The 27,475-nt window shown below is 35.1% G+C and overlaps 3 protein-coding genes across 7 annotated transcripts; 1 reads left to right on the top strand and 2 right to left on the bottom strand.

Moving 5' to 3' along the window:
• Positions 1-5: 5 nt before the first annotated feature.
• On the bottom strand, positions 6-539 carry LOC141837570 (pre-mRNA-splicing factor cwf23-like; the record flags this gene model as incomplete). Its single annotated transcript, XM_074724951.1, is given in 2 exon segments — positions 6-175; positions 178-539. Coding segments are annotated over 2 exon segments (480 nt in total), but the record flags the coding sequence as incomplete, so codon positions are not given.
• A 9,664-nt stretch (positions 540-10,203) lies between these two features.
• Positions 10,204-16,608, bottom strand: LOC141841024 (protein NARROW LEAF 1-like). Of its 5 annotated transcripts, none has more exons than XM_074729152.1 (7): positions 16,327-16,608; positions 13,148-13,450; positions 12,798-13,072; positions 12,540-12,683; positions 11,665-11,905; positions 10,846-11,346; positions 10,204-10,733 (listed from the first exon to the last, which is right to left on the bottom strand). In XM_074729152.1, exons 2-7 carry the CDS (start codon positions 13,233-13,235, stop codon positions 10,351-10,353), a joined length of 1,632 nt encoding a protein of 543 aa, XP_074585253.1. In that variant the 5' UTR covers positions 13,236-13,450; positions 16,327-16,608; the 3' UTR covers positions 10,204-10,350. The 5 variants fall into 5 exon arrangements, with proteins under 5 accessions (XP_074585253.1, XP_074585252.1, XP_074585250.1 ...); XM_074729151.1 differs by having other exon boundaries at positions 12,798-13,315; positions 13,392-13,450; XM_074729149.1 differs by having other exon boundaries at positions 12,798-13,450.
• A 2,238-nt stretch (positions 16,609-18,846) lies between these two features.
• Positions 18,847-27,034, top strand: LOC141839674 (TITAN-like protein). Its single transcript, XM_074727478.1, has 6 exons — positions 18,847-19,140; positions 19,315-19,441; positions 21,542-21,878; positions 21,965-22,023; positions 26,100-26,136; positions 26,233-27,034. The coding sequence occupies exons 1-6, from the start codon at positions 18,857-18,859 to the stop codon at positions 26,679-26,681; spliced, it is 1,293 nt and encodes a 430-aa protein (XP_074583579.1). The 5' UTR covers positions 18,847-18,856; the 3' UTR covers positions 26,682-27,034.
• Positions 27,035-27,475: the final 441 nt, after the last annotated feature.

Raw genomic sequence — 27,475 nt, 5'->3', positions numbered from 1 at the left:
CCTCGCCTGGAATTGGAAGCAGCAGTAGGTTTCTTGGTCTTCCTCGCCTGGAACTCGGCAAGCTCCTTCTGCAGACGGGCCGCCACGTGCTTCTCCCAACGCTCGGCCTGTTTGGCAAGGCCTGCTGCATCTTCTTCCTCAGCCGCTCGCTCCCGCTCCTCTAAATCAGTTGCAGCTTTCTCCGCTTGGCATTGAAAGCCGAGTCTCGAAGGATTCGCTCGCGGCGAGCACGAAAGCGGGCGTCAAACACGCGGCGAGCAGCATCATCCTTGAGAACCTCGAAGGAGGTCTTGAGTCGCTGGAAGTCGGCGGTGGCGTTGGGGTCGTCGGGTCGTTTGTCCGGATGGCGGATCCGCGACTGGTTGCGGTATGCCTTCTCGATCTCCTTTAAGGTCATCTTCGCACCCTCTTCGCCGGAAGGAAGACCTAACACGGCGTAGTGGTCAACGTCCTCGTCCGATTGCTGCGTACTGCGGGTTCCGACCATGATTCCTTCGTTTTACGGAGTTGAAGACGAAGCAGGGCTCGGCCGAAAATTGGGAATGGCGCAATTAGGTATTTTTGATAAGCTACAGTGTTATTCTTATTTTATAGGCTCGAAAGTAATTCAGTTGGGGTTTGGAAAGTTTTTCTTTAATTTACTGTTATTCTAAATTATACGGATAGGGATAGGGTTTGGAAAGTTTTCTTTAATTGACCGTTATTCTAAATTATATAGATAAAATACAAAAATAAATATTAAACTTAATTATCTTTTGAAAAAAATCTTTATTAATAGTTTTTAAAATTCTAGTTTGTTTTTTTTAAAGTTTTTTTAATCTATTTTCTATCATTTTAAAATAAATTTTAAAAATATTCAAAATTGCAGCATTTCTAAAATTCTATCATTTTTAATCTAATTTAATTATTTCCAAACTCTATCCGTAATTCAGTTTGGGCTCGAAGTAATAATAGATAGCATGAAAAATACAGCATGAATGTACACACTCAATTGCATGGATGTGGATCCCACTGTATGTCAATGGAACCCATTGCATGCAGTGTGTCATGCTACATTCATGCTACAATTTTTTATGCTACCTATCATTATTTTTTCTGTCACACGCACAAAGTTCAATTTGGGTTTGGGAAGTTTTCTCTAATTTGCCATTATTCTAAATTATACGGATAGGGTTTGGAAAGTTTTCTCTAATTTACCGTTATTCTAAATTACATGGATAAAATACAAAAATAAATATTAAGCTTAATTATCTTTTGAAAAAAAAAATCTTTATTAATAGTTTCTAAAATTCTAGTTTGTTTTTTAAAGTATTTTTAATCTATTTTCTATCGTTTTAAAATAAATTTTAAAAATATTCAAAATTTTATTTTATAAATTATAGGGAAAATTTATTATGCCCCTCTCAACTTATCTTATATTTTTACCTTATGCTATTTTTTTTTCTTTAGGGACAAAAGGAAAGGAAATAACTAATAGCAAACTTTTTAGTTGATAATTTTTATTTGTCTTCTCCTCGATAACAATCTTATTCAAAACACACAAATTCTTCCATCCTCTTTATTATTTTTGTTCAAAAGTAAGTAATTGATTCTTTTTATTGTTTTCCTTTATCAATTTTTAAAAAGAAAACTTCATTTGCTTAGATGATTTTTTTTTCATCTAAATAAAAAGCTTTATTTTATTATTTTTTGTTTAAAGAAAAGTTGCCTACGAATACAATAAACAATACATACTTAATTAAGGATAAAATGTGGCCTCTCGGAATTAATAAAAATAAAAAGTGGGTGAAAAATAATTGGACGTCGGGACAAGGTTGAGGTCTGGTCAATTAGGTCGACTTGGATGAATGTTAGCTACCACATTTGACTTTTGGTCAAACATTCACGGCGGGCGGCACTTCACATTATTCACGTGTGTTATTTCTTTCTTGCAGGATTAAGGCGTGAATTATTTTTTGACTCGGCTTGGACCATTTGAAAATAAGGATGCCAATTATTTTAAATAATAAATTATATAAAAATAATTATTAAAAAGGTCATCGTGGATAAATTAAATCAATAAATTTAATATTCACATAGTTAGTAAATTTGTCCATGCCAATCCACAGAGAAATGGCGTATAAAAATGTATGCTCGGGGACCTGAGCTTCAGGCTATCAAACACATCAAATGACTATTTTAATGAAAATAAAATATTATATTATATTAGAGTATATATAAAAATAAAAAATAACATTAAAAATTATACAAAAATTTCATAAATCTCAAATATTAATTAAATACAAAATCAAATCTCAAATATTAATTAAATACAAAATCTCGGATTAAAAAAATTTCATAAATCTCAAATATTAATTAAATACAAAATCAAGCTCAAATTTCAATAATATAAGTTCATCCACTCTTCTATTTTTTTTTAAATTTTTTTTGTTACTATGACAATTAAAATATATTTATAAAAAGTTTTTGATAATTTTTTATAATTGAAACAATAAAATAAAATTATCATTTGATAAATTATGCTTTTAAATTTATTTTATAATGTTATTTATCGATTTTTAATCATCACAGTCATTTATATTTTATAAACTAAGTGTGCCTTTTTAAATTTAAAAGCGGTTAAAATTATGGCCGTCAATTTGGATTAGGTTCGCCGGGTTGATCCGCCCCGCCAAGAAATTTAGATGGATTGGTTGCAATTTTATCAATCCATTTTCAGATGAGTTTAGATGGGTTGACGCGTCTAGGCTCGTGACCCGCATGGATTGGCCCGCGGTGGCCTTGAGTTGGCCTGTGGGTTAAGAAAGTTTATTTATTTATTTTAAATTTTAAAATTAAGATAGAAAATTTAATTAGGTTTGATCTATTTAAATTACAATTCAAGTTTAAAAATTACAATTAAAATTTAAAATTTTCAATTTAATCAATTTAAATTATAATTCAAAGTTAAAATTTTTAATATTTTTTAACAGACTCATAGATTGACCCGTCTAATCTATAATCTGCTTAGAATTAGATAGAATTAAAAAAATTTTAATCTGTTAAATTGATAAGTCGGTTAGTTTCATACCACTATATTATATGAGTCCGTTATAAATTAACCCAGATAAAATCTCGCATCTTTTTCCCACAAGGATATTCGCCGTGGTTTTCGACGTAGCCCTAGTTCAAATTTGTCCGTTTCCGGCACATTCACCATCTTCAACTCTGTGATTCCTTCATTTCTATATCCGGTTTCACGTCATGGTCGGAGGTCGTAGTACGCAATCGGCTGATGACGAGGACGTTGACCACTACGCCATCCTATGCCTTCCTTTCGGTGAAGAGGCACTACAAAAAAAATCAACAAATACCAACGAAATTAGCGGCCGATTAAAATTCGATCGCTAATTTAGCGACCGACTTTTAACTTTGATCGCTAAATAGCGACCGATTAGAATTCGATCGCTAAATTAGCGATCGAATTTTAAACGATCGCTAATTTAGCGACAGGCATGAGTTCAATGGCTGATTGACGATCGGAGTTAAAAGTTGGTCGCTAAATTAGCAACAGAAGTTAACATTCGGTCGCTACATTAGCAATCAAAATTTAATAGGGTCGGTAATTGTAGGATTGTATGATGAGGAAGAATTTAGCGATGAAATTTTAATTCGGTCATTAATATTTAGCGACAGAACTCTAGTTCGATCGCTAATTTAGCAACCGAAGAGGAGTTCCGTCACTAATTTAACGACGAAACTGGAGTTTGATCGCTAATTAGTGACTGAGTCGGTGTTCGACTGCTAATTAGCGATCGAAATGGCGTTCGATCGATAATTTAGTGATCGAACCGGCATTCGGTCGCTAATTAGCATTTTTTTATGGAATCCTCACTCCCAAACCCGAAACACACACTCCTCTTCTCTTCTGCCGTCTCTTCCGAACCCTACACACGCTCCTCTTCTCTTCTGCCGTCTCTCCTTCTCTAGCGGGATCTCCTTCTCAGCACGATCTCCCTTTCCAATCTCCTTCTCCGGCACGATCTCTTCTCTGGCAGGATCTCCTTCTCCGAATTTCAATTCAATCGCTAATTTTAGCGACCAAAATAGATTTCAATAGCTAAAATTAGCGACCGAAATAGAATTCGATCGCTAAAATTAACGATCAAAATCTATTTCGGTCGCTAAAATTAGAGACCGAATTCATATTCAGTCGCTAAAATTAGAATCGAAAAAGAGACGTTTTGCGATCGTTGTCATGTCTTCTAAAGAAGCTGTAGTGAATCTTTTTTCTTTATTTTTTTTAATTTAAGAAATTTATATTTGATTTGTTGAGAGATACAGTAGAATGAATAATCATGAAATGCTATTACTATACTAGTAGGCATTTTTCTTTTGAGGAGTTTATTTATTTAGTTTGGTACCCTCCTGTTATGTGGTTAGGAATGCAGTTAATATCTTATACCGTATAGACTTTTGCCAAGAGACTACTCTTTTATATGTTCAATTCATTAAAAGAAATGCACCTCTTTTAAATATTAATGATAGAATTAATGATTAAAATTTTATTTCGATCGCTAATTTTAGTGATCGATTTTGAATTCGGTCGCTAATTTTAGCGACTAAATTCTATTTCGATCATTAATTTAGCGACCGAAATAGATTTCAGTAACTAAAATTAGCGACCGAAATAGAATTCGATCGCTAAAATTAGCGACCGATTTTGAATTTGATCGCTCATGGATTGACCCGTCTAATCTATAATCTACTTTGAATTAAATTGAATCAAAATTTTTTTAATCTGTTAAATTGATAAGTCAGATAGTTTCATCCCACTATATTATATGAGTCCGTCATAAATTAACCCAGTTAAAATCTCGCCTCTTTTTCCCACAAGGGTATTCGCCGTGGTTTCCGACGTAGCCCTAGTTCAAATCTGTTCGTTTCCGGCACATTCACCGTCTTCAACTCTGTGAGGAAGAAGAAAAAACTCGCAACACTTTCCCTAAGATTTTGCCTTCTTAAAGCACGGTGGTCCTGTGTAGGGCTGGGTCGGTACGGTATACCGAATTTTGCATATGATACCGTATACCGTACCGAAAATTTTGGCATAAAAAAATCTAGACCGTTACCATACCGAAAATTCGGTATACCGGAATTTCGGTATACCGAATTTTTCGGTATACCGAAATTTCGGTATACCGAATTTTTCGGTATACCGAATTTTCGGTATATTACACCGAAAATACTAAAAATTTTGGTATACTGATAATTTCGGTACGGTATTATACCGAAAATGTTGGTATACCGAAATATCGAAAAATAATAATTTCATACCGATACCGAAAAATTCGGTACGGTATTATACCGTACCGAAATTTTGGTATATCGAAATTTTTGGTATGAACGGTAAATATCGGTATGGTATCTGCGGTATACCGAAAATTCGGTATTTTTTCCCACCCCTAGTCCTGTGATTTCCAGCGGCACTCGCGCGATTTCAAGGAAGAAGAAATAGCGCGATTAGGGCAGACGTGAGAGAGAGGAGGTGTCGCGGCGGGGAAGAGGGAAGAGGCGCGATTAGGTTTTTTTGAGAAGCTACAGTATTAAATCAAGATTAAATTAGGTTCCGGCTAATCCGGAATAGAAAATTAACCAGCTGAATCCGGTTCAACGCATGTCATTGTAGTAAATCGGATTTATTATTAAATAACCAAACGACTAGATCAATTTTGTTCAATTCGCCTTCACAAGATCAAGACCGTCTCAAGGTTTTATGGGGCCTAGACTAAAATTTTTTTTAGACCTTTAATATATTTTTTAAATATAAAATTTTTCCTCATTTTTTTTCATTCGGATTTGAGACCTGGGGCCTAGACTAAAATTTTTTTTAGACCTTTAATATATTTTTTAAATATAAAATTTTCCCTCATTTTTTTTCATTCGGATTTGAGACCGACAACAACGGATTTAAATTTTTTTTTTAAGATGTAAAATTATTAATTAAAATTTTATATTCAAATTTTGTTAATAAATTTTTTTAATTGATAAAATTGTTAGATTATTTAATCTTTTTCAAGACATTCTTAATGTAAATAAGACTTTATTAATTTTAATTTTGAAATTTTTTTTTACTAAAGCTACGCTAATAAGTATAGTTAATAATATTTTATAAGTTATTCATGCATTTGAAAAATAATTTAATTTTTTAATACCTCAATTGTAATTTATAATTCTGGATTTATTATTTTTTTTAAAACTTTTAATTCTAAAAATAAACATAAATCATATAACATGTTATGTTATGTGTTAAAAAAATTTTAAGATTTAAATATTTTATTTTTAAAAAATTATCATCAAGTAATTTTAAATTTTTTATATCATATAAAATGAGATCCACAGTATTGATTTGTTAGCTCTTGAGAGAATGAAGATATAAAATAAGATAAAAGGAAAGGAAATTGACATAAATAGGATTTTATATTTTTTAATATAATAATTATAATTAATATAAAATTAATTAATTTTACCTGTTATTTTTAGAATGATGCATCAATTTAGTCCTACTTAATTCTTATGCATACAGCAACTTCTCATGCATGTAGGCGTGCAAGCGTGAGCAATGCATCAAATGCACGAAGCGGTATCAAATTCTCATATATAGTCATACAAACGTGATGTGGCCCTGCATAAATCAAAGCACTATGATCTCACAAAACGAACGCGTTGTTTGATTGATAATAGTGGTCGAAAAAGATAAAAATCAAAAGATTGAATTTGGCGAGATCGAATTTGAATCATTCGACCTATAATAGTGATCAATTGATCGATAAAAACTAATAAAAGTATCTCGACGACCGAGCTAAGAACAACACACATTCTTCAATTCTTTCATTTATTCATTTGTTCGTGCAAGTTCTGTCGTCTACATATCGGATGTCTTCGACGACCAACTCCAAAACTCTACACTTTATTATTTTTGATAATATTTTAATTATTACATTTCATTTAGAGGTATAATAAAATGTTACTACTTTCTCAAATTGTAAAGATTTTCTCAGCCTCCCATAGATTTTCGAAAGGAGAAGATTAATGATTGCCTATTCATAAATAATCTGAGAGAATTTTGAAAGTAAAAGAATTTTGAAAGTAAAAGATTAATGATTATCTATTTGTAAATGATCCATCGTAGGATCATAAACCTTGAAGTAGTAACCTTAAGAGCTACGAACCAAGTAACCAACTATGTCATCTTATTTGTGTTTTAAATTCCACTATATTTTGATTTCAAAGATAAGTGTTTTCAAAGACAAAAGATAAATATTAAACGAACGATATTCATCCGCCTCTATTGCACTTCCAATTTTACAGTTTCGTCCGCAGCTTATTAAACTTATAGATGTAAGATTTTTCTTGCCAATATAAGACCAACTAAAATTAATATTTACGATTTAAATAAATAAAAAATTTCAAAGAAATAATGAGTAAACACACAATACAATAAGTATGCGAAATACAAAATCTGTACACTTTGATACGACAAAGAATACATTAATATTTTATATATATTTCTATAAAAATTTATTGATATAAGAAAAGAGCGAAAAGATCGTGCTCAGCGAGAGAAATTTAAAAAATTTATATTAAATAAATTATTTAAAAATTAATATTTTAAAATAGGAATAAAATTGGAATAAATAATATTTAGAATTGTCTTTCCTTTTCTTACACCTCAAATTGGAGGGTAAGAAAATCATCCTTTTCATGGGTAAGGAAGGTTAAAACTTACCCTTCCCTCCTCTTCCCTCACTCCTTTCCAAACAAAGTTCAAAGTTCAAAGTTCCCTTCCTCTTATTTACCTTTCCTTCCCCTTCCCTCACCTCCTCCCAAACAAAGCATAAATGATAAGTTTGTTTGTACTAAGCTCCACGTAGATGGCTAAGTTGGTTAGTCTGGAACATACTTGTTGAAGTAGACAAGGGTCAAATCTCGGCGAAATCGAGATCATGCCCTCCCCCATAGTAGTCAACTACAGTTTTCCGATTTACCTTCTCACAGATGGTCGTGGGACCAACCATTCCACCTTTTACTAAAGTTTGTACTAAAAACACTCAAATATTTGGCCTAAGGTTTGGCTTCTTTAAACCAAAATGGAAGGATCAAAGAGTTTTTGTGATGATCATTTCAACTCAAAATGAAGTGTTTTCTATAGCTACCATACAGATGGATAAAAATCTCTTTGTTTGTAGCTACTAAACCCACTCATCTCCACTAGTTTGCTAAGTTTCCGACGATTCAGATATACGCATATCGAATGCGCGATAACTACTTTCCCAATCCAACTTAGTTGGAAGATATGGCTCACACCATAACCCTATCTCAGTTATAAAGAGGAGGAAGAAGATGCAAGTTGCCTGTGCACCTTGACAACCTTGAAACCTCCTTTTCAGTCCTTTAATGAACACATCAAAGTCGTGGGACAGTCGATCGGCCAACAACAGTTCAGAAAGGTTAAGCTATTAAATAAGGACACTGGTCCTACAGATTCTGGGGTGTGCCCTTCTTTGCCCACAGAGATACGCCAGACAACAGATATCTTGTGGCACTACAACTCGTAGCACAGCCACAAACAAATGTAGATTAAGCATGCAATTCATATGATATATGTGTGCTGCTAGATTGCTATTGTATCCTTCAGTATCATGGCCATTATTGTTTCCGATATCGTATTGATCTGCCTACAGAGACAAGAGTCGTTGTCGCTAGCTGTGCTAGCAAAGGACCGAAACACACCATGAGCACACATTGATGCCAATGGCGCAAGTAGAGGATATTAGGGTTTGGTAATGAGATGTGTTGTTTGTATAAAACAGATGGAAAAGGAGTTCTGCTAGTCATTCTCCTTTATCTCCCCATTTGCTTGAGCTTGGCTTTTGTTTTGTTAGCGCGAGAGATTGAAGCTGCCAGCTTGATCTAGTCGAGGATCGACTTGCTGTTCTTGTTAGATCAGAGTTAGCTTGCCGGGTATCAATTAGATAGTATCAGGCAGAAATCAAGAATTGAGTGTTTCAAAGAAATGATTTTCCTCTACTAGATCATCTGGCAGCTTCAATCACTCGCTCACTAACAATTGGATGATGTTTGATTTCTTTTCCTCGATGGGATTCTCTCACAGAACTAGCTAAACAAAGGTAGGAGAGTTCGATGGCTTTCCTTTTACACTTATCACATGTTTTCTTCTCCGAGTGGCAGTTGCTAGGTCGTTGATCTTTCACATGTCCTCGTTCTATTCCGGCCTTCTAAAAGGAGCAAAGTACACAGTTTGGCTTGATTGTAAACTATCTGAAACAAAGTGACTTCCTGTGAGAAATTGAAGGTTTCAAGTTCTTATACCGGTTCCTAACTACTTCTGTTCATATCTAATTTACACAGCTATGGTAATTCTTCTGAACTATTTCCAGGCAACCACAAAGCTTTTCTAGTGTGTGGATGGTTGACGACAAAGAGGCGAAACTGTTTCGTATCCATAAATAGAGGCGAAAGATGCATAGAGAAGTTCAGTATTGTGCAACAAACAAGCAGACCTCAATATACATAGAAAGAGAGAGAGAGAGAGACCACAAAACTTGTTCATGTAATTTAAGGCTTCAGCTAATGAGGAACACACATATATAGTCGAAAGTTATACCTTACGGACATACTTGAAGCAATGTGAGAAGTATATGCATATACATGAAAAATAAAACAAAAGAAATAAGCCAAACTCTATTGAAACTTCAATCAACTCGTAACGACAAACCGGAAACAAACAAGTCCACAGTAGTTAACTCATTGAAAGTGACCAATTCACTCATTAACCAAAGTAACTATGTTTATTTGTCCTCTGAATATGCTAAGCGGCGCATTAAACTATCCAGCTAATGATGTTTTTAAACAATTGAACTATCATCAGAATAAACTAACAACTTACATTCTTGATTGGCATTGAATATTGGAAGGGCAAAAATAAATGAAAATCAAATTTATGCAAGAGTAAGTCAAGGACAACCTATTCATGAAATTGTCTGTTACATATTCAGGGTTGTATACTTTAGAGAAGCTATCGAGAAAACATGTGAAATGTCTGACCAGATGGTTAACTGACCTTTTGAACGTGTAGATCCACTTAACGAAGATAGAAACAAGTGAGGCTTTTCTGTAGTTGAAAGATAACTCGGTCCTCCCTTCAAAAGGCTGTTAATAATTTCCATCTCAAATTGTAGAATTCATCCGTGTTATACAGATATCATTGAAAGTTATACTTGAACACGTAAGTCACACAATGAATGTCTTTGTAAATCTAATCGCCATGCTATCATCATAACATTGTCCCTAGGTTTCATGATCCCCAAAATGCAATGAAATACAACTATCATCCTTGGATGAGTTTATTAATGCAGATAGATTCTTCCTTTCAAAATTGTCATCCTCCACAAGGATTGCCGGAGACGTGCTAATTAAATTTGGAACAAACTGCTGCTCTTCAATGTTGTTCACAACCTCAACTCTGTCAAACTGAAACTCAGCATCCTTATGAAATGCATTCACTCCTGAACCAGTAGCACCTTCAGAACGGGAATGTTGAATGCCAATGCATAAAGGTTTGTATATTTCATCATCCTTTTTATCTCGCAAGTTCCTTATCATTTGAGATGATTCACCAACTGTGCAATTGATCGAAGCTGCCAAAGCAAATCTATGCTCCTGTAGGGCATCTGTAGTAACAAAGTGAAAGAAAGATACAAAGCGATCAACAAGGGAAGATAAGGAGAAAATATTGCATTGAGATTTATTTAATTTTACAGCATCAAAAGTGAAGAATCAAACCTTCAAGTCCTTGTCTTGTTGTTATGAGATCAAGTTCCAAAAGATCAAGAAGACGACCCAGATCAACTCCACTTGTCCAATTCTCGGGAGAATGGCCACTATTAAGCTTCAATCTTCCCCTGTTAGCTGTCCCACCCCAGATGATACCTATAGGCTTAGGTTTCTCAGAATCTTCTCCTGTTAGAACAATAAGGCTCCCACTATCACCTTCAAGATCAAAATTTTGCAGGTTCTCGCCCACAACAAGGAAGTCTGTGAAAAAGCATATTCCTTTCTCGTCGTTGTATTCAAGAGCATAAGCCGTCACGGTTCCGTTAGTTAAACCAGAGCTTCTCCCAACTTTCATAACTTTTCTCCCGACTAAACTGTCAATTGGCGACTGGAGATCAATAAATTTAACATCACCAATCTCACCCAGTCCTTTCACTGAGGTGGTAACGCTGGAGACATCAAATCCATCGGCAAAGGGTATAAATGCACCATCAGCTCGGACAAAAGTTTCTGCAGGTACACCAGAATGAAAAGGGTATATTTTATCAGCAAAGACAGACAGGTGTACAAAATAATCAAATTGAATAATATCTTGAAATATGTTTGGGAGTGTGAGTGATAAAGCTCGACCAATATAAATGGCTTCAAAAAATCATTTCTCCTTTACATGATCTCACATTCCTTCTAGAATAATTTATCAAAAGCATTGACTTCACAGTCCCATCGCATTCAAACGAATAAGCAAAACAAGGATTTCTAAGTAGCTTCTTAGCAAGAATGAACACGGAGCTGAAATCAAATATAATGTAATGCTAGATCTTGAGCTACCTGGATTTGTTCCTGCATAAATCCCATACCAAACATCATCTGTAATGAAAGACGTGGCCCTCTCAACTGCACCAAGATAGACTCCAGGTCCAAGGTTGGGTGGTAACGGATGGAACATCTTTTGATTAGGATAATCCAGATCAACTGCGACGTGACGGTTTGTTAGAAACCCAACCTGTTTGTTGCCTGTTCGGCTTTTCACAACAGCCCCTAAGGTCCCATATGTCTCTTGGCTTGCAACCTAATATTAACAGAAAAAGACATGGATAAATCATAGTTTGCACTAGATCAATGAGAAACAGAAGCAAAAAAACTCATCAGCTGGAGCAATCTAAGTTGTGCTTAATTCAAAAAACTATATTTCTGCATTTAAGACAAGTTGAAAACAAAATAACACTCACACTTTAATTTGCCATTAGATGGACTAATGTAGCTGAACTTGGACTAACACAACAGCTCACTTCCCTAAGATTCTTTAAATTGTCTAATAGGTTCTAACAGGCAAGAAGCTAAAAGGGGTATGATACATGAAGCATTGAATATTGGGTACAAACAAACTTTGTCAAAACACAATCGTACACTCCAAATCACTCAAAAAACAAACCAGATTAGGAACCTGATGCAGTGTAGTATAGAAGAAACAGTAATCAACTGATTTGAATGTCTCAAAGCACCATTAAACAACAAAGATTGTTAGTCCAACAATAACTCTTAGAAAATAGAAGTCAAAAGCCCATGTTTATGTGGCATTCCTTTTCATTCATCAAGCAATGAACTTCACAAAATCTAGTAATTTATTTAATAGTTGCACAATAAGCTATTCCATACATGTAGAAGTATTAGAAGCATTTGGTTTTAAATAATCTACTTAGTACCTGAGAGCCTGAACCAATACATTGATCACTTCCTCGCAGCTCATCTACAAGCTCATTGTACAATTGCTCCTTGGGAGTTAGTGTTGGTGCGCCATAATAAGAGAATTCCACTACATCCACATCACACCATATGCCCCCTGGACCCTGAAAAATTTTAAATCTCTATTAAGGATAGAGGGCATGGTAACATCAAAATTAACTGCAGCATGGAATCCTCATTCTCATAACAACCCAACTGTACATGAAACTACTATTTACCTCAAGGGTAGATGGCAGGCACTGGTTGAGACTGAGCCATTTCTTGTGCACTTTGTGAGCAACAAAAACGAGAATTGCTGGGATGTCAGTCAATATCCCCTCTCTGATTCTATATCCTATTGCAGTACCAAGACTGAAACGACGAAGAATCTTACTATGGAATGCTCTTATAGTCATCAGATCAAGTAGTGTTGTGGCTTGCTGGCCAGTTGGCAATTTGCCAACATGTGCTGGTAGTATTCCTTTCTGGAGGTTAGCAAAGTAATTAGCTCGATCTTCTGCGGCAGCATGCATTAGGGTAGAAATAGGCCATGAAAAGTATGCAACACTAATTTCAGAGTGCTGACCACCTGATGCAATCAAATGGAGGGATGTAAGAGAAGGAAGCTGACTGCAAAAATTTCTCTCCATGCCCAAGCCAAACTCCTCCAATTGCATAGAGTGTCTGAAATCTTCATCACGCAAAATGCTTCACTTGGAGAGTTGTTTGATAGGCCCACATTAAAATGGTTTGTGATCTATCAAACATCAGTAGGATAAAAATCACAGAATGCAAAATCTGATAACCAGGAAAGAAGGCTCCATGATTTGGACCTCTAAACAATGATCAAACAGATCGATGGAAACCATGCATTGAGAATATTGTCATTGCCCTGATAATGCCAAAGTCCAGGTTAGTAGAGGTAAAAGCATTCAAGCTGCATGGAAACAATAAGCCCAGACTATGATCCCAGTGGTATTACTCAGCTCTATAGTTGGCACATTATACAACTTATAAAAAAAAAAAGACAAATCAAAATAAAGAGCCACAAATAAAAGAAATAGCATGATGTTGCACAAAAGACGAACAATGAATAAAGTTTCAAGCAAAGAAAACAAACTGGAATTCTTTTTATTAGCTGAAAAAATGTTGAATTATAGGACTTTGAACCACTTGTATAGACTTACTGAAAAGCAATCCTGCAAATAAACATTCTAAATAAGGGAGGTATGCTAGAATATAATTAAGATTATAATTATTACTGATTATTATAAAAAAAGAAAATACCAATTGACTGAAACTCACCAACCTGGCATGTTTGCTACTTAAGCTTCTTCTAGGGCTGAATGTCAATGCCTTATCTGTTGGTGCAATCAATTTTGATGTTAGACAAAGGACTTGTCACACGTGTATGCATGTTTGACATGGCACGACGAAATCCTGGCACATCAAGGGTGATTGTATGTCTGGCAAGAGGAAGTCCAATAGATCAAAGGTGATCACATGCCTGGCAAAGCAAGTCAAGGTTACCTAAAAGCTTGACAAGGTGAAGAAAACTCCAAACAAAATCCTGGAGAGGTTTGGAGAAGAGTATTCTCTAATGACTTGGTGGATTTCATTTATGCAACAATGATTGTAAATGTAGATGTAAAATTGGAGAATCGAGGGATAAATTAGGCTTGGACAAAAGCCTTAGAATTTGCTTGGTGAATGCTTCAATCGACTGAAGACAACCTAGACCTTCAAATGAGTCAATTGAGCAATCAACCCCGACAAAAGGACTACAACAGAGTTTCTCTATAAAATTCTCTACTCTGAAACTCTTTTCTCTACTCATTGTAATTTCTCTTTTGCACTTTTGTAATCAAGGCATTGTAAGATGTTTCTCCACCTCCAAAAGATTTCCGAGAAGGAGAGAGTTAGTGAGATTCGTGGAGTGACCTATTAAATGGTCATAAGCCATAGAATAGGAGCTTGGGGTTGTGGAACCACATAAATCATTGAGTTAGCATTGTTTCTCTCTTTCTTTTGTGTATTTGTTTGATTGTGCATTGCTTTTAGTTTTCTTGTTGCGGAATTAGTTTTCTTACTACATTTAAGTTTCGTTTAAGGCTATTCATCCCCCTAATCTTAATCCTACATTATGATTCAAATAGAGGATGAACTCGTGGGATAGTAAGTAATATTGTCAATGTCTAATGGTTTGAACAATAACATAAAACTCTTTGTCATAGGTGGAATAGAATTCTCGAGTTTATTGAGTTTCTATGGAAAACTGCAATTGGATGTCCTTTTTAGCTCACTGTTCCTCCTATACAGTACCTATCCCAGACACGCTACAGAACATCTCAAATAGTTTAGAGAATTTTCTAATAACAAGGGACTTAGTCATCCTTTAGAGAGATTTAGTCTATTAAAATTATCCTTTCTTAAGGCAGGGTTACAGGAGTCATGATGGTACTAAAATCCCCCTAATTAAAGGTCATGAAGTCATGAGAGCTTTGAGCTTCTTGAACGGCATGCGGCTTGGATAGTCCTTGATTACCTTAATCTTTTCTAGGTCCATCGAAATGTGGTCGGCAAGGATGATAAAGTCAAGGAAGAGGTCCTAGAGTTGCAAGAATGAGCACTAATTCAGATAAACAACCCTTTTGTTGCTAAAATTTTACTCCATAAATGAGAAACAAATAAACACAACATAAATAAGTGATATTACATTTGCCCCTTTGATTTCATCAAGAAGTGGATGGAAGGAAGATGACTTAATTCCTTTCTTCTTTTTCCTCTCATATAAGGTGTGGTTAATTCAATGCACATGGGAATTAATGGAAACATGTGGAGGTGAGATGGGGAGAAGAAGGTCCTTGTGTTGTTCATGAGCAAGCAAGTGGTCATTTGAAGAGACACAACTATAACTTTGTCATTTGGTCGCTTTCCTGATCCACCCACTTACTGGTGAGCCTATATGGATGGAAAGGAGGAGCCAAGGGTCCTATCCATTTTTATCCACCCACTCATTAATCAAAATAACTGGTGAATTAAAGTAACTGGTGAATTAAAGCATCTTGCTGCTCATCCCTCTAAATTTGATCCCTTTTGTGAAAATAAGCAAATCTTTAAACTACATGATTTACCCTTCATTACAACAGCTCCAAGTAAAAACAACCTGAAAGGAAAACAATGTAAAAGCTCCTTGATACTTGATACTTGATTTGATTTGAGTTAGGAAAAGACTCCACTTTCTTAGTTGAAAATAGTGTCGGGGCATTGGTGGAACAAATATCATAATATTGCTCCATAACGACAAAGCTTACGGACATAAAAGGTAGCAAACATACTAAAAGTTATCCATAGAAGATTGGAAGGACCATCTAAGAACCAGAGATCGAGTCAATCGATGGTCCCCGCGCCTAACTAAAACAATTGGAATTCACGATCAGGTAAAGTGAAAGATTTACTGAATAGGGGAAAGAAAAGGCTTAAGCCAAAAAAAAACACATTATTTACGGCATGGATTGATAAAAGGGGGAAACCCTAGATCGAAAATCTCGAAACTAGTGGATTCCAGATAATCCTCTTCAATACACCACATGGACCGCAGAAGCAGCAATGAAAATCAATTCCACCCCTCCTAACAAATCGTACACACAAAGGATAACAAAAACAAAAAGCGTCGTCCCTGCAAGACCGTTCCTTTTCAGTTCCCCTGGCAATATATAAAGCGTTTCCGGACGGAAACGTATGAAATGGGAAGAGCGGAAGACTCGCCTCAGGATCAAATACAATGGAGTGTCTGCCGAATCCAGGTCTGATCTTTCTGGCGTGGAGGACCGTCTGGAGAGGGTTCGGGAGGCCTCTTCTGGTTATGGATAAACGGGAAAGCTACCCACGGCCTTGGCCACCGAGTTGCAGCATGCGCCTCAGAGTTGGAGCATTTGAGGCTTCGAGCAGCAAGCGTGGCCCCAGCGACAGGATTTCGCAGAGGCAGAAGGGATCGAGGGAAGATTGAGCGAAGACCAACGAGGAGAAAGAGAGGGAGACGGAGATCTTAAAGAGCAGTAATGAGAGAAGGAGGGCCAGTGGTTGAAAAAGACCACACCTTTGTTTTATTGGGAAAGCAGCAGCGACGACGCTGCAGTACCACTGCACCAGTTAATTGTAAAACATATTAAAAAATATTTTATTATTTTTAAAAATATTTACTTTTTTTAAAAAATAATTTGAATACAAAATTAAGAAAAACAAAAAACAAAAATTACAATGACAAAATGTCTACAAATATATTACGGAAAAAATATTTATTTTATAAAAAATTATTAAAAATAGAAGCTTGTATGGGTAAAAATGGGGAGAAAAGAAAATAGAAGAATGATTTTTATAGAATATTTTATATCAATGTGATTTAATGTGACTTTACTCCGGCATTGAAAAATAGATATTTTTTCTCTCTTTGTTTAAATGTAGATTTTATTTAAAATCTTTTATTTGAAAATATCTAAATTTAACATGTCACTTGCATCCGTTTTATTTTTTATTTTTTATTTTCATTTTTATCATTAATTTATTTATTTGTTGGAATTTTAAATCAAAGGGCTTTTATGTTAGTCCATTAAGCATATTTGGCCCCAAATTATATAGTACATTTTTAAAAATGGTTTTAGATCTTTATATATTATATTAAATGGTCAATTTGAATTGGATCATCGTCAAATTAACTTATCACGCCAAATAAATTAAATAGATTAAATTAATATTTTATCAATCTATTTAAAAATAAATTTAAATGGATTAATCCACATGGATTATAGATCTAGATGAACTATGATGGGCTTAGATTGACTTGTGAGTTGAGAAGAATTTTTTCTTTTAAAATTTAAAATTAAAATATAAAATTTAATGAGTTTGAGAAGTAATTCACTTATCTAATCTACTATTATTTTTTTTTAAACCCTATATATCATAAGAGTAATTATTAATATATATTTAAAATTTATATTAGCGAGGGAGTTATAGTTGTAGATAACTTATGGATCCTCCAACTCTAATATTAAAAATGTTTAATTTTGGATTTATAACTGTGTCTTAGCATATTCAATATTTGTGAATGTTAATCAGAGTTGGCTGCCATGTCATTTGATAAAAATTTATTTCTATTTGTTGAATAATTAAATAAATAAGAATAAATAAATTAAATAAATAAATTTAGATACATATATATTTAATTCATTAATATTCATGATTCATATGTATCGATAAAACTTCTATTAATATACAAAATAAAAAAAAATTTAAATAAATTTCTATTGTCAACTTTAATAATTAACCAAATAAATTTAAAATATAAAAATTTTAAACATTTAAAAGAATCGAACTCAAGCCAAACTTGAACTAAACTCAAACTCATAAAAAATAAATTAAACTTAAATAATTATTTCAAGGACTTGGTTTTTTGTATGTTCAGCTCAGCATGACTAGATTATCATATCAAACAATCTTGAATATTATAAAATTTATTTCGACTTAGCTCCTATATAACCCTAACTATTATTAACAATGGACCAACTCTCTATATTCCATCCATTATCATACCAAATAAATGGTAGTAAATGTTAAAATTAGATATATACTTAAGACCACATAAATATAAAAAATAATGACAAAAAGCTACTTCAATCAACATTAGTTGTATTCATAAACATCGTAATCAAATTTGAGATAATTTCAACATTTATCTCTAAAGATAAATAAAAAAAACTCGTGCAAAAGTTGTAATAAAATTCTCACTTTCAAAACTTTATGCGTGACTAATTTCCTCACTCACCATAAAAACACACACAATTATTGATGATAAATACGTAAGCTTTATATTTAAAAAAATTGATAAAAGCTTTCAAAAAGAATTTTTTGTCGCTACAATGCAAAATAATTGATAATCTACTTTTACGCAAATTTATTACAATAATATTTAAAAAGGATATTTTTAAAATAGAAAATGTATAAGAGTGCTCTTTTAATATCTTTTTTCAAAAAACGAACCATCATTTTTATGATAATAAAAATAAAAAAAGATTTTTTATTTAAATATTAATTGGATCGATGATTTTTAAAATTAATTGAATTGAAAATTAAATATCTAAATTATTAATAATAATAACAATATTAAAAAAAAAATCGGCAGCTTTAAAAGGCCGATCAGGCCCGGCTCGGCCCGGCCCGATGACAGCGTTACCTAAAAGGGCGTCGAGGTAGGCTCCTCGGCCCGAGCATCGAGACGGAGAACTCGCCAGGTCCGCCGACGATGGCGTTGAATGCGAAGGCGAAGCGAACTGGAGAAGGCCGGAGGGAGTTTCAATTCTGCACGGTGTGCAGGTGCAACCACGACCAAGGGAATCGCCACAGGTACTTCCCCAGCCATGTCCGCGCGCTCACCACCCACCTTTCTCGTTTCCACCGCAAGATCTCCGATCTCCGCTCCTTTGTACGAAATCCTTCCCTTCTTCGCCCCGAGCACGATGCTCTCAATGGCCTCTGGTGCATCTTCTGCAGTTGTGATCTGCGCGAGACTGGCAGCCTCTTCGCACGGTAAACCCCTTCTCTTATCCTTTCCCCTCATACAGCGTTGCTTAGGGCTTTCAAGGTTAAATTGGGGCATGCTCTTATGAAGATGAATGCTTTGCGCTCTTTCCTTTTTTTTTTTTCTTATTTTAAAGCAAACACCTTCGAGTACGCATGTCTGATAGCTGGGCTGTTTTGCAGTAGTAATGCGATCAAGCATCTGGCGAGCTCAATGCATCTGAGGAACCTGAAGAATTTCCTAGAGAAACACGGAGGAGGGCTGGATCGGGTCGATTCTTTTAGGGTCTCTGAAGCAGATCTAGTGAAGGTAACTAGCTTTTCTCTTTGGTATAGAATGTATTAAATTGATTGAAGGTGGGTTAAGCACTGATTTCTGTATGGCACCTGCCCCCATTTAAAAAAAAAAAAAGTGTGGAGCACGATTCGCAAGTAACCTTAGAAATAAGTAGAAACATTGTGGTATAGAGCAATACCTTTTGGTAAATTTTATAATTTACATTCATATCGGATGGAAAATTAATTCCTTCCTTTTTACAGTGTTCGTGGACCTTATACATAGTTTCTCTTATGGACTCCAGGAAAGCAGAAAAATCTTAAGCACTTGCAAAATAAGATTTCTTGTGAAACTGAAGGAAGCTACAGCAGAACATGACCATTCATATATCAAAACACATTTGTTTGGAAGACAAAAAAAGACTGAAGCAAGATTTTAAATTTTGGCATTGTTACTGGTCTCAGTCAAAACCTGAAACAATAACATATTAGCATCACACTTTTCGATGCCATAATACAGTCTACACTAGTTGTAACCTGGCTTTTGCACAACATATTCTCTAAGTTCCATCATAATGATATTCTATTGGATTCTATTACTACTATTTCGTAAGTCAATAGAAAAAATATGTAAATCCTTAAGACTGATTGTTGATTTTCCATATTTGGAATTAAATTGATCTTTGAAAATGTTCGTCTCATGTTCTGTTATCTTCTCACTGACTCATTCCTAGGTTTCATGGTAATTTGTCAATTTGATCACTTGATGTTTTACTTCAATATGGTTCTAAGATTCCATGGTTTCAAACTTTCATATTTCAAAGTCTTGTTTACCCTACCAAATTTCTCCATTTTTTTGGCAACTTATGATGTTTTCCAACCTTGATCAGCTCATATGAAGTTCTATACCTTGAAGAATCCAAAATTAATTTTCTAAAGCTGCATACAGATTAGATTATAAATGAAAGGATGTTCCATTTAATTTATTTTATAATCATTGACAATAAATTTATGTTATATTTTCTTTTTAGCTTAATAATGTGCTCTCTTCATTTTTTTGATTTTACTTGGTAACTTTTTCATTATGAAATTATAACTTCAAAGGAGTATAAACTTGAAACTGATTTTTCTAGCTTAATAACAAGCTAGATATATATGTAACCATTTTGATATAATTAAAATAATCTCTTATCATACTGATTTTGCTTACCGTTTTGTCCAGCTTTTCTAATGCATGTATGTTATGATGATATTATGATTATACTACCGATTCTCTGAATTATGTATCATACCTTAATTTCCCATATTAGGTGCTCCACCAGTATAGCTTTCTATTGTCTGTTTCAAGCTCCATACCACCCCCCTTAATGAGCTTTGCATTGCTTGTGTTGCCTTGTATGGTAGCATGTGCAAAAGTATCACGCATCAATTGTGTCACAATTGCTTTAGTCTCAACATAATGTGAAATGTTAACCATTGTCTGTACTGTCTTATACGACACTAGATTTAAATCCATATCCATAAATACTTATGTTATTAGGTGGCATTCCTACACAAAATATGGTACCTTTGGCTCTCTGTTATTGGTACATACACTTATTCATCGTTGTTTTTAACTTCGTGCAGCATTCTCTCATTATTGTGTTGTTTTTCTGTTATTGTCTATCATTTTCATTGTAGGTGTAGGTGGAGCGCTTGAACTTCATGGACTGTAGGTTACAGTATTTTAGCCAGTGCTAAATTCAAATGTTTACAATGCTTTTATTTTTCAATGCACCTAGTTTCTTGATGCCTTCTAATTGTTATTTTATTATATTTCATCAGTCAATGCTGAAAGTGGGTTTTAGTAAATATATTATTATTATTATTATTTTTATATATAGCAAAAAGATTATATATTACATTCTTCATTTACAATTTCTTAGTTCATTGTATCCAAAATGTTGGTATGCACATCATCACTTTAGCTTGGAACATGTTCCTGAATTTTAAGTATAGTCAAATTGATCAAATTTATGATAAGTTGTTAATGCTTCCTGGTATGTATGCCTTAATGTTGCAAAACTAATGATTTCTTAGTGTTTGCTTTCTACAATGAAAAATGGTAGTTACTGTGTAGTTTCTGCAATTGCAGTGGGAGAAGGGCTGTGAGGCTTTAAAAGGTGCGGTGCCATTTTCTTGCGATAGGACTAATGAACCATTGCTTGGCTCATCAAAAGATATCCAACATGCAGTTACCTCTAACATTGAAGAAAATTCTGTCCATTCTACTTTCTCATATATTTCTGATCATGTTATACCTTTACAAAATCTTACCAATGAGAATTATGTGGAACACCATCCAAAAGTTAATGGATTCCCCATCAGTGGCTCCATTTCATATGCTGCTACTTCCTCTTCAATAAGCATGGAGGGAAATGATGACTTTAATAATGCCTGTATCTTTGGAAGCCCTTCAAGGCAATTATCGGGTCAGGACTCATAAATATGATATCATTGATCTGTCTCTTCATTTCTTAACTTTATGTCATTCTGAGTGATGCTATGTTTATTTCAGTTAGCACATCCACTTGCAATGTGAAGAATGTGATTAGCCTGCCTCCAAACAATTCAATTGTAAGTTGTATCTTTTAGAATGTCTTTAAATTGTTTTATGATTGATGCCATATTCTTTCTTTCTAACATTTCAATGGACAGTGTGTTTTATTTCCCATAGCAAGCAAGACTAGTTCTTAATTAGAACTTGATCCTGGATTATCACATGATTCACACATATCTCTTTCTTTAGAGATTGAGAAATATGAAGATGATTAGTATGCATGCTTAAAATTGCATGGGAAATGCAGTAATATACTAGAAAGTTATGAATTTTGGATAGAAAAAAAAAGATAATATAACCTTAATATTGATTTAATTACTAATGTGATATTTTACTATAGTGGATCAAAAACTATTATTATAGCATATCCTGTATACTTGGCAGTACCAATGGGTATCCCTGTAGTTTTTATGTAAATACTTCATCTGCCAAATGTAGAAGGATAAAATAAACAATTACCGCCACTACTCTCACTGACTGGACACTAGTATCACCACTAATTCCACTTCTTCACAAAATTAACTATCCTGTAAATTACTGCTATTTCAGAAGCACAAACCCTTCGCTCGACACTTCACCATCTCCTTGTTTTTTAGGCATTTGATGGTGGGTGGTTAAGAGCCTTTTGATATGAGTGTACCTCTCTGGGGTTGGTGCACCTTTTGTGCTGCATGGTGGTTGGTTCTTGCTTTCATATGGGTAAAACCAAATTCATTATTTTTGTGAGATTTTGAGGTCGGTGTCCTTGACACTATCTACAAACAAGGATATTACATTTTAAGATATCTACCTCTTGTTCAATTGTCAATGACCTTGCATCGCAACTTTTCCAAAACTCCTTTCATGGTTCTGCTCTAAGTCTCTATGATGAAGTTTTGATATTTATGCAAAAATCAAAAGAGCATCTCTTATTTTCATTATCATCAAAGGGTGCCCCCAGTTTTTAAAATATCAAAACAGCACCCCATTCAAATATTCATTTTGAAAATACTCTTGTTCCAAAACTGCTACAACGTAAAGCCAAATTGCTCGTACTTTCAAAAATCACTGTTATATCAAAATATACTTTCCAACTTAGTTAAAATCACTCTTAGTTGGTCAAATTTGTTTCAATATTGTTGGAGCAGGATTGTTCAAAACTGCTATAACTCGATCAAATTTATATTGTAGCAGGTTGAACAAAGTTGTTCCATGTTGTAGCAGTCTCAAACAAAACTGCTCCATGTTTTAGCAGTTTTGAATAAAATTGCTCCATGCTGTAGCAATTTCAAACAAAACTGCTCCACATTATAACAATTTTGAACAAAATTGCTATATGTTCTAAAGGGTATTTTTGGGATGTAAAATGAGATAGAGTGTTGTTTTGATATTTATTTAAAATTGGAGTTCCCTTTTGATAATAAGGAGCACCCTTTAGCTCTTTGCTCTTGATATTTCTCCCATCTCGCTGCTCCTAGTTTAAGGTTCAAAGTACAAATATCAATGGTCTTTAATTGGGGTCACATGAAGTCGGGGGTGCTGTGCTGCTACTATTTTCAATCATTGCCCTCCAAGATATTCTTCACCACTCGGCCATCTTTCTCTGCCTTGCTGGGATTGCTGATTGTCATGTCTCTTTTTACAAACTTGAGTTACCATGTCACCAGGACTGGCCACCTGAGCTTCTGCCGTATTGGAGTCTATGCTGTCTGGAAACTTAGAGACGAGAAACGGGAAACGCGGAAACGGAAACAGGAAACGACAATAGTTGAAGTTTCCAGATTTTGGAAACGTCAAAGCCCAATTAAAGACCAACTAACTTGAGCCCAAGAGCAGCCCAATTTACTTAAGGGTTAATGGTTAAAGGGTATTGGATTTATAGATTATTGGATAATGTTATTGGATCTTAACCATTTGATCTGTTAAGAAGCTATCAAACCCATTAAGGCATTTCCCAAATCACGATTTTCCTTTTCTCCCATCTCCCGATTGCGTCGTCCGCCTCATCCCTGTTCTTCTTCTCCAGCATCGCACGCGAGGGTTGGCCGCCGGTGCCAAGACGGAAGGGAGTCTCCGGCGACCTGGGCCTTCTTCGTTGGCAGCGGCAGCGTCGGCGGCGGCAAGGGGTGGTCGTAAAGGAGGAAGCTTTCCTCGGTGGCGCCGGCGGAGGGGCCATATATGAGGCATGGGGGAGAGGAGGACGTCGATGAGCACAAGGAGGCGGAGGAGGCGGACGAGAATGAGTCGGCGAAGGGGAGTGGGCCGGACATGGACCAGCCGTTTCTTGTAAGTTTCCACGGATGGAAACGTTTCCCAGCGTTTCGGAAACGGGGACGGACATGGACCAGCCGTTTCCAGACAGCGTAGATTGGAGTTCCAGGCAAGCTAAACTAGTAAATACAAATTTGTTGATTTCTTATGATGTGTATTTGTTTGCTTCTGTCTTATCTGTCTAACACTACATACCACTACTACCAAGTGAGAGTATTCTGGGAAAAACAGACCACCAATTTATCTGTTCGAAGTTGCAACTGAGAATAAAGGTGCTGCACAATTAAGTTAGATTAGGGCACTGATCATTCACTCGAAGAAGAAATACTGGTAGGAGACTTCCCTATCATTTTACTACAAGAGGAAGATATCTTGGAAGCAGCAACTACAATTGATCTCTTTTTGGAATCTTTCATACAGACAAAGGATAATGAAATAGAGATGAGCAGTTTTTGAGACAATGAGGGGGTAAAGGAAAACATAAGATGAAGATTGTGAAAAACAAATCCTTAAGATCACTCACCCTTTTCTTGAATGTTTTTTCTCTCTATTTATTGCTAATTTTAACTTAATTGCCTCTCTTTTTTTAGTAAACCACCACCTTCCCTGTCTCTCTCGCTAGATTGAGATTACTTGACTTTTCTTCTGATCTCTCTCTTTTGATTCTTACTTTTTTTTTGAATCACATTTTTTCCCTCCAAATCCAAACTCTCTCTAAGTGGATTCATCCTTCTGTTTTCTTAAAATGGGTCCCTCTTCTTCTATTTATTCTCAAAGGATGAGAATGGTTTTTGTCTCAATCAAGACCAGGCTAAATTTAGTGTGGAGCCTTCCTTGAGGGGAAGAAGTTGGGTTGTAGCCAATATTGGAGATGAAAGGGCTTCAGATCTAGTGGTCAATGTTGAGGATGAAGCATCTCCTAAGCAATCTCCACATTGCCAATGTCTTGCTGGTAACGCTAGGAGGAATCCCTTGTGACATCGGTGCCGAGTTCAGGAGAAAGTACACAGGATGTGAAGAACAACAGGAGGTCCTAGAGATGAAAGAGTGGCATCGACCATGACAGATTTTTTGGCATGCAGGTATCAACCTGGATGGGGCTACCTGTGATCGTTGTCTGGGGCGGTTATTTGGAGATCACAACTAACAGAATGGGAGAATGAGCTGGGGGAAGCGTGATTGACTCTAAAGAAAGAGAGGGCTTGTTGTTGCCTAGGTTTTCCTGAGGCTTGTGGCAAGTGGCCAGTCGAAGGGTGGCTCACAAAGAGAGACATGCCGTTAGTAAAAGTAAGAAAAGAAAATTAGGATTGTACAGTGTTGACTAAGTGAACGCCACACCTTCATATGGAACTTCGCAGCCTTCCCCTTGGATTAAGTTTTCAAACCTTAGTTCTAGGAGAGTTTGCTCCAATACCAAGTTGAGGGGAGTAAAATATTATATTATGATATTTTTGTACTGAAATAATTGCGCAACTTATTTATTCGTGGCAGTTAAACATAACAAATCCTATCTAAAATTTGTGCACAAGACTAGGTTCACCTTACACTAGATTATGTCTAATACTTTTCTAACAACCAAGTACTAGTAGTATTAGAACAACTATTGTCTAATAGCAAATTTTTATCTTGAGGTAGATTGTTGGTTTATAAGAAAGATAGGTGCTATTGAACCTAACAATGGATTTGAGGAATGAGGATGGAGATGTAAATATTATGCAAAAACGTTGCTATGCGTTATTATAGTTATAATTGCACTTAATGCACGTTAAGTTTGGTGGCAACTTCTCTAATTCAAATGTATTTTTATGTAGCAAAATACTGACGTTAAATTTGTTTTGCATAGGATAAGCGAATTGGCTCTACTGGAGATCCCAACCAGGGTACTCCTTGTTCCAGAATTATCATTTTCCTTGATTCTTGTCTCGGTTACTGTCCCTACTATACTCGACCAAATTCACTTTCTTCTCTTTATGCAGTGTTGCCGGAGCCCACTCTCAGATCCTTGTCTTCCGAAGTCAGCCAACTGAATGTGCATGCCGGCGGTCCACCGCCTTGGTTTGAGATAAGCGAAGACAAGGGAAGAAATATAACGAAAGAAGATACAAATACTAACACAGTAGCCTTTCAATCATTTCACACCAGGAAGTCGAAAGGGCTAAATCCAAAACGCGTGGGAGCTGCATGGGCTGAAAGAAAAAGAGCTGAACTAAAGATGCAGAAGAGAGAAATTGTTTCAAAGAGTTGGCTTCCAAATTTTGGTAGTGTTTGGCAAGAAGGTACCAGGAAGAAATCTCGAAAAGAATTTGAAATGAGGAATAGGATACATTCTGGTAACGAGAGCCCATCCGAGATTTCACCTACGGTGCAGCCTTACATAAGCAAAAGACACCGGCCATCTGATTTGCCGGTGGCACCCGACATTTAATCAAGCAGTTCTGACTTTTTCTCAGGATCCTTATCTGTCCTATTCAAAGCTATTCTCGGGCTCATCCCTCAGACCTTGCATTTTCTGGAGCCCTGTCTTGAAGCTTTCCTCTTGAAATTTCAGAGAGTATGATGAAGTCTTCCAAATGTTGTTGCAAAAAGCTTTGTATTCGCTGTTTACCTGGTTCAAGACCTTGAAATCTGGGGCATGTAATCAACACAGTATTCCATGGATGTAATTGATCTGACATGTGTGTCGATCTTTGTGAGCTTCCTGGTCTTTGAATCCATTACTTTGGTCAACCATGTACAATGAACAATTCAGAATTTGAAATTGTATGGAGATTAAATGAACATTTAGAGGCCAAATGAAAAAGCTTTTGGTATGAGATCAATAATTCTGATATATGCTGGCAGGTTAGTAAAATTATACGGGTATTGGTTCAAACCAGTATGACTCGACTATTCAACCTAATGCGGACTCTGAGCTTACATTACGATTCACTACCAGAATAATGTTCTTTAAGAGCTTACATAAATGTCGGTATAATATAATTTTAATGACATTAAAATTTGTTAATATCATAAAAAATCACCGTATAATATATTTTTAGTGACATTAAAATTTGATAATATCATTGAAAAATAAATTTAAATTCATTGATATTCCTGATATTTTTATAATATTATTATAACTCAAAAGTATCTTAATTGAATAATACAATTTCATACTTTAAAGACATAAATGACTTATTATTACTTAATAAAGATAAATTTAAATACTATAATAAACTC

The sequence above is a fragment of the Curcuma longa genome, chromosome 11 (assembly GCF_044706935.1).
Source record: "Curcuma longa cultivar G26 ecotype Majalengka, Jawa Barat chromosome 11, ITB_CL_G26_1.1, whole genome shotgun sequence".
Classification (NCBI taxonomy): Eukaryota; Viridiplantae; Streptophyta; class Magnoliopsida; order Zingiberales; family Zingiberaceae; genus Curcuma; species Curcuma longa.
The sequence above is the reverse complement of the archived record's forward strand: the minus strand, read 5'-3'. Positions and strand labels throughout refer to the sequence as shown.